The sequence below is a fragment of the Triticum urartu genome, chromosome 7A, assembly GCF_056163025.1.
Source record: "Triticum urartu cultivar PI428250 chromosome 7A, HENAU_Tu73, whole genome shotgun sequence".
Classification (NCBI taxonomy): domain Eukaryota; kingdom Viridiplantae; phylum Streptophyta; class Magnoliopsida; order Poales; family Poaceae; genus Triticum; species Triticum urartu.
Window position 1 is genome coordinate 635567816 of NC_141879.1, and position 7547 is coordinate 635575362.

General features: G+C 43.6%; 2 protein-coding genes across 2 annotated transcripts; one reads left to right on the forward strand and one right to left on the reverse strand.

Moving 5' to 3' along the window:
* The first annotated feature begins 1159 nt into the window (after window positions 1-1159).
* On the forward strand, window positions 1160-2032 carry LOC147960915 (uncharacterized). Its single transcript, XM_087533583.1, has one exon. The coding sequence runs from the start codon at window positions 1160-1162 to the stop codon at window positions 2030-2032; it is 873 nt and encodes a 290-aa protein (XP_087389709.1).
* A 3472-nt stretch (window positions 2033-5504) lies between these two features.
* LOC147960916 (uncharacterized) lies at window positions 5505-7114 on the reverse strand. Its single transcript, XM_087533584.1, has 4 exons — window positions 7020-7114; window positions 6517-6941; window positions 6207-6414; window positions 5505-6126 (listed from the first exon to the last, which is right to left on the reverse strand). Exons 1-4 carry the CDS (start codon window positions 7112-7114, stop codon window positions 5505-5507), a joined length of 1350 nt encoding a protein of 449 aa, XP_087389710.1.
* Window positions 7115-7547: the final 433 nt, after the last annotated feature.

A 7547-nucleotide genomic window follows, 5' to 3' on the forward strand; every position in this document is an offset into this window, starting at 1 on the left:
CACTACCATTTTAGAGTAGGCAATTCACTTTGAAATACCAAGCAAGCTAATGTAACTTTTTGGGCAAGTGCTTCACATATATTTCAAGTAAGTCCAAGTAGTTATCAGTCTTCTTCGAACCTTTTTGTTTGTCATGCACATAGTTGGATAATGTTTACAGCAAGGATTGTTGTATCCCTTGTTGTATTAATGGTAGCTGTTGTAGTACATTTTTAGCTCTTTTTTGTGTGCAATTTACATGTTGAAAAGTAGCAAGTTTCTACAACAACACAAGCAACTTATGTTCTGAAACTAGCAACTTGCAAACCAGCTCTACTTTTTTGCTGATTACAGTATCCACTAATAGTAGGCAACAGGGAAGTGGGATAATGGATGCAGGAATTTTCAGACAATTAGTAGTACCATTTTCTTCATTTTCTCAGTTCTTTCTGGTATGGGAGTGCCAGAATTGTTGTCACTCATAGTTTTTTAATCTTCTTTGGCTATAAACGACTAGCTCAAGACGGAGTTTTCCCAGTGTGCGGATGATAGCTTGTTTGGCAGTATGGACCATATCACCAAATTTGTTACCACAAGATTGCCCGAGCCGTATGACAAAACAGTAAGTTATGCAGCACTTTTTTCCCTTTTCACCGTTGTCTCCCTTTTCATTGTCATTTGTACATTCAACCATTTTTCAGACTCTTCAATAGAAGATTTTGTACTTATCATGTTCTCTACCACCCACTTTTATGTTTTACAGAAGCAAAAGAAGCTTACAGGTTTGGTGCACGAAATGTGTTCCGTAATTTCACATGCAGTGGGGAAGCTCGTGACTGGGATTGGGAAGATAGATGATGATGAATGGGGGGCAAAGGAGGCAGATCCTACTACTGCGGAGACAAGCAGGCGGCAGTCTAATAGAAGGGGCAAGCGAGTACCAGCCGGCAGAGACAGCTTACCAAGTGAGGAGGAGTCACTTAATTCCGACAGCGACGACAACGAGGCAGTCGATAGTAAAAGTGAGGGAGATGGCAGTGATAAAGGTAGTGACAAAAGCGATAGCGATGGCAGTTCGGACAGCGATGATGGTCATGATGGATCAAGTGGAGTTCAGGGGAAATCAAGTAGCCAGGGAGCATGACAAACGGTGGATCACCAAGAGGGGGCAAGTGTTGACATGGGGACGGAAGACGAAACTAAGGGGAACGAGGACAATGAAGATGATGAAGAGGAAGAGGATGACGAAAAAGAAGAGGATGAAGGAAAGGAAGACAATGATGATGAAGAAGGTGATGGGAACGATAAAGACAAGGAAGATGGTGGGCAGGGGAAGCAGGATGATGATGATGATGAAGATGACAGTGGAGGTGGCAATGGTGGCTCAGGCGGCAATGGTGGCTCCGGTCAGGATGAGGATGCCGTAGCTAAAAAGCCGGACAGCGATGATGATGAACAATGCACGCTGCAGTTCCTAATTGAAAAGAAGAGAGACAGAAAGCCAAAAGGATTGGATGAGGCAGATAGGATCTCTATCAGAGACCTTGTGATGACAGAATTCAAAACTGTTGTTTCCCCAAAACCACGGTTCCCTGTTTTTGAAGTGAAAGAAATGTTGGATATTGATGACATATCCATGGCAACCGAAGCTAGGAGGATGTTCAAAGAGTTGTTTAGGGGGAAAGACTTGGACATGGGCTTTACATTCAACCCTAAGGAAATATGTCCAAAGCCGATTCGCCAGAAAATAATGAGAGAAATTGGCGCTCTAAATGAAGCTACAGAACCAAAGAGTGCTTGTCAAAACCAACTACCACCACTCCCGCCATCAAAGAAGATGAAGAAAACTGTCAGTTTTGTGTTAGAGCCATCTGTGATGAAGGAAACAGCAATGCATCCACAAGCATATTGTGCCGAAAATCCCAGATACGGCCAAGGGGGGAAAGTCAAGGCAGTCAGCCATGAAAAAAATCTGGTCCTTCTCAGGAGCAACAACAAGCAAATTCTGAAACAAAAGAGGAAATTCATGGGAATAAAAAAACACAAGTGGTAAAGAGTACGCCATCAAGCTCAGCAGTACCACCATGCAGCAAAGATTGAGATGAGACAGTATCTACAGGGGCAGCTCCAAAGCAGTTGGGTAATTTTCATTCCTAATGTCAAGCAAGTGGATCACATATTCAGGCAACTCAGTCCAAGCAGGAAGCAAGAGCAGCTGCTTTTCAGGCAAGTTTTGTAGAGGGAACACTTGACCCCATAAAAGCAAGACCAGTTCAACTCAAAAAGGGACCTACAGTGCTAGTAAGCACAACAAACCACATCGGAACACAACCACTAGGTGACTTAAATGGTCAAGTGCCTTTCCCGTCTCGAGGAAATGTGATGCAGTCAGCCGATGGTATCCAGAGGGCCAAGGTGTAAGACTTCAAGGCATCACCTGAGGCTGCAGCATTAAATTATGCAGGACACAAAAAGGAGAAAGAGAACATCTCTCCGGTGTCATGTATGGATATCAAAAGGATACAAGACTTTCCTGAAGCTGTAACCATGGGAAAAAGTCCGGAACAAAAGTTGCTAATAGCCCTAGGGAAATTGCCTGACTACTTAACTATTCTTGCCCAACCAGAGGCCACAAGTGTTCCAGAAGTAATAGAAGCAACTGGCCAGGGGAACACTTCCCATTTCTCTGATGTGGAGGAGCGGTACCATGAATTCATGCGTGTTAGTGGGAAGACAACCAATGCACTAGAAATCAATGTTATAGATGTGAGTGAGCTATTTACAAGGTGTGTTGATCCAAACAACAAGAATCCCCAATCCAACTCCAGAAATCACACCTCAGCGAATAAAGATAAACAACATTTTGAGCAAAGGGACACCGAAAGATCAAATGATTTTTTACAGAGAGTACTACCCAGCACCAAGTTTCGATCTAGGCATAGATGATTTGCCCACAGGATCTGCAGACAACAAAGCACATCAACATCTTGGGTCAAGCACATTTGTAGAGCATGAGTTCAAGGAACTTCCATTACATACCCAGCCAATCATTGAAATAATCGATGACGATTATCTGTTGGACCTTGGAGGCATAGATGAACCGTGTGCGCAAGAAGAAGGAAAGGCAAGTAAGTTTGACGCAAGCTGTTCAATTGGAATCTCATCACCAAATGCGTACCAAACACCTGAAAAAAGTTTCAACTAAGGAGACGTGGGATCAGGCAGAAAGGTTTATAGCAGTAGTAGTTTAGGAGAGATGCATCCACATCAATTCGAGAGAAGGATTATCAAGCCACTTCCTTGCAAGAGGTTACCATTCATTGACTATAATGAGAAGAAAGTCTACATGTCCAAACCTGAAGCAAATAGATTGTATGCACCGGTTATCTTGCATGGGAGAATTAATGAATAAGAATTACCATATCTGGATACCAGGTATGACAATATATCATTGCATTTCTTTTGTCAGCCTTTGCACAATGCACTTTTTCCCAGGCAAGGTCTATCATGTTATCCAGGCAATTCAAACCGTTTTTGCAAGAAATCCATTTATAGAATCAGGCAACTTGGCTTAGTGTGAAATTCTTATTTGAAATAGTTTCTCCTTCATATGACCATGCCCCTCCATGTGTTTCCCTGAGTTTGAATGGTGGTAGGCAAATTATGGAAGGATTTGTGAGCTGAGTGTCTCTTTTTTTCATGCAGCCCAAGGGTAATTGAATGTGGCAAATACTTTGTCACAGTCAGGGAGCTTGCAAACTCAATGAAGAAGGAAGGTTTTGTCTTGAGCCATGTAATGGAAGTTGGTATAGAGTCTATATTGATGAACTTGCCACCAGACTCAAAGAAGCTCGTGATGCCCCTCAGGTTCTCGGTAAGAAAACGCGAAGTAGTTAATAGTGTAGTTTTGTGATTCTTTCTTTTTCTTGTTTTCATAACAGGTCATGGTCATGTCTGTATTCTTTTTCCACCAGGTTCAGAAGCAAACAACGGAATTGAATGGCAAGGAGCTCAATTCCCGGTTCAAAAAGTCGAATCGTTTGGACCGTAAAGACATGGTAAGTTAATGGTTTCTATATTTTTTACCAATGTATTTTTTATATATCACTTTTTCTGCTAAAACCTTGCTCATAGAAATGTAAATATTCTTAGGGGGGCAAGTTGACCACACTCATGAATTGCTTTCTCTGGCAAGTTGCTTATATAATTGCATGACTTGCCTGTGCATTTTTGGCAGGTTGCTTACATAAGTACATAACTTGCCTATGCATCTTCTGTTTTTGGCAAATTACTCACATAAGTACACAACTTGCATGTGCATCTTTGCTTCTTCAGTCCATGTCTTAATTTGTGAGAGCACACAGAGAAAAGTTGCTTACATCCAGCTTCTAGTATGGTTTTATTTATTTTTTACTAACCCCATTTGTTTTTTCTAACAGATTATGTTCCCAGTTTTAGAGAACATTAACAAGACAAAGCTAGTTACAGGCAATCATTACTGGATTTTTAACATGAACATAAGGGACCGACGTTTTGAGGCTCTTGATTCTTGGAGGACGCTCCAGAACAAGTCTCTAGATGTTTGCGCAAGGAAAATGGTTGCAACTTTTCGGGCTCTATGGGAAGAGCATTATGCCAGTTCCTGCGTCTCGCTCGATGACTTTGGGCTTACCAATCGACGTTCCAAAACAAAAAACCGAGTAAGCATTTCACATATAAACTCTGCTTTTGTTCAGTTTTTATAAGTGACGCAGTACTACATAGAGTAAACAGCTAACTAGAAAAGTTCTTTTTTCAATTTTTGTTTAGCTTCGACTGTAGTGTTTTTGCTCTTACGCTAGCAAATGGTTGGGAGGCAAGGGTTGTTCCAAATTTCACAGCTGAGGATATTCCAAGCATCAGGAAACAATTGACTAACACGTGGGTTGACAACGGGCACAACAAGGCTCCATTCCAAGCATCAGGAAACAATTGACTAACACGTGGGTTGACAACGGGCACAGCAAGGCTCCATGGAAAACCATACTCAAGTTAGCATAGGTCCGTTTTTTCTCCCCTCACACGTCCTACATCATGTAAATGCATGTGTATTTTTCTTACTTTTGTGAACTTTGGACCACCGGGGGAGTTGCTTGTATAAGAACTTGGACTAGAAAATTCAATTGCATAAACAAGCAATTTAAGCTTTAATATGAGGCAAGTTAATCAGAAGAACCCATAAAAGATAAATAGTATGATCATTACATAACCAAGAAATTGTTGCATTTTTAGCATTGCATAATCTTATGTATGTAAGTTTTCGACCATTATGGGGAGGGTAAGAGTGTCGGTGGGGCAATACAAAGCACACAACAGGCAATCCAAAACTCATAACCAGGCAATTCAAACTCCAATGTGAGGCAAGTCACCCACAAGAAACCATAAACCAGAAACAATAGTTTAGGATGTTCAAACATACAAACCCACAAATAGTTTTGTCAATGCCATTCAACACATATTTCAGCCATCTGGTCACTATGTGACCATTACACCAATCTGGCCGGGAATTTTGCCCCATTGTGGTTAACAGAACCACAATAGCTGCACTTGTTCTTTCTCTTCGGATGCAGCTCAAGTGCCGATTGAATTCTTTTTGACTTTGCCCTCCCTTTTGTAGTTGATTTTGGAGGGTCTCTAGGAATTGCAAGGCCAAGTGTGGTAGTAGGTCTTCCAAACTGTGGTTCAACCATCGCAGTACCTTGCGCGGCTGCAACAGCTGCATGTAGAGATGCAATACTGAGTGGCTGGTGTGCATGTCCACCAGGAGCTTGCATAATAGGAGATGAAATTGCATTGCCACTTTCTTCTTGTGTAGTTGAAGAACCTGGATGCTGTCCATACCTGCCATCCACTATTACTGATGATGCAGGCAATGGTGCCAGTCCAGGACTAGTCACATAGTTTGTGTTGATAGCGTTAGGCCCCCGCGGTGGTTGTATAGCCCCCATAGGTTGTGGTACAGGCCAGGTTGCTGGTCTAGGACCCATAGGAGGTCGCACATGCCCTCTTGCTAGTGTCATATCCATCAGAAGCTGTGGCACAGCTCCTCTTAGTGCTTGCACAGGCCTTGTCATTGTTGAGCCCCTAGAAAGGTGCGGTGCTGCTCCACTATTCAGTGGCACATATCCTGACAGTTGATGTACATGCCACCAGCTTTGTGCTGTAGGCCCCCTGGGTAGTGGTATAGCCCCCTGGGTATTGCTGCATCCCTCAACGTTGTTTGTTGGTGTCCATCTTCACTCATAGAGTTACCAGCTAGTGTTGGTGCGTTTTTTCTCCGCAGTGCAGAAGTAGGTCGCTGCTGCATAGGTCCAGAAGGGGTTTTTGCAGGTTCATCAGGACACACCGCAGGGCCACTAGTTGCCTGCGTGTTACTCGGAGGTGGCGCAGAAGTAGGTCGCTGCTGCCTAGGTCCAGAAGGGGCTTATGCAGGCCCTTCAGGACGCACCGCAGGGCCACTAGTTGCCTAAGAGTTACTCGATGGTGGCGCAGAACCATCAGCTGATGGTGGAGGACCACCAGTGGGCCCACTTGTTGGTGCTACCAGTTTCTTCTTCTTTGACATGTTGAGATTTTTGATTTCATGACGCGCACCACACATATGTTTCTTTACAATATCCGTCGCAACATCTGACGCACTAGCAACCCGAGCAAGACTATCAAAATCCATCATCAAATTTGCATGCCTGAGTTCCTTCTTCGACTGTGGTGCCATCTCATCAGGTTGCTCTTTGACAGCAGGGGGTGCATTGGGAATTGCCAAAGGTGTCCATCTTCTAAGTATGTACTGCGCTGGGATTTCATCAACACCAAGTTGGTTGAAAACTTTCAAGATATGGCAGCAAAGCATGCCATCCCTCTCAATCTTGCAGCAGTCACATCTGTAGTCTCCAGCACTAGCTTCCACCGTGACAAAATAGCTCCTAGAACCATATTTGGCAACCCACTCTTGATTTGGGTAAACCTCATACAAGTTTTCACCACACGGTCACACATTGTACCTTGTAGTCAACTGAAACTCATCACGAAACTTCTCGTACAAGTCCCTAGTATAGGATCCGTACGCCTGCTTCTCTATTGGGTAAGATGACCACATTTCAGTCTGTAAATGTCCTGTCCTGTAGTCTTTTGAACCCTCTCGGACTAGTATGTGTGTTTGGATTTTCTGATATTGCTTCACAAAGTTCAAAATGGACTTGTGTGGGTTCACATATCTCTTAAGGACAGCGTTGAACCCCTCGTTGCGTTGAGTTGACTGCAAGAAAGGGCAGAATTGGTGCTTGAAGTAGCAGGGTAGCTGTCGGGGATATACCCCGCAGCGTAACCCGGCTAGAGTATAACCCGGCCGGACTTGGCGATTCACTGGTGATCCGCACTGACCAGACGATTTACAAGCAACCTGCCTGAACATTATGACTCACTGATAACCCGGCGGGCAGGATAGACAGATGACAAGGTCCAAGGCCCAGAAGGCCGGTTTTATGTTAATGGTGGGACGGTTTAAGAGGAGAGGCGTGAGGAATATTTAC

What these genes read in the sequence shown, in the direction of transcription:
- LOC147960915 (XM_087533583.1), top strand. Translation starts at nt 1,160, where the DNA reads ATGGGGACGGAAGACGAAACTAAGGGGAACGAGGACAATGAAGATGAT.
- LOC147960916 (XM_087533584.1), bottom strand. Translation starts at nt 7,114, where the DNA reads ATGTGGTCATCTTACCCAATAGAGAAGCAGGCGTACGGATCCTATACT. An exon ending in GAGTTTCAGTTGACTACAAG is followed by an intron (nt 6,942 to 7,019) that starts GTACAATGTGTG and finishes ATATGGTTCTAG; the next exon opens with GAGCTATTTTGTCACGGTGG. An exon ending in TGGTCCTCCACCATCAGCTG is followed by an intron (nt 6,415 to 6,516) that starts ATGGTTCTGCGC and finishes GGCAGCAGCGAC; the next exon opens with CTACTTCTGCGCCACCTCCG.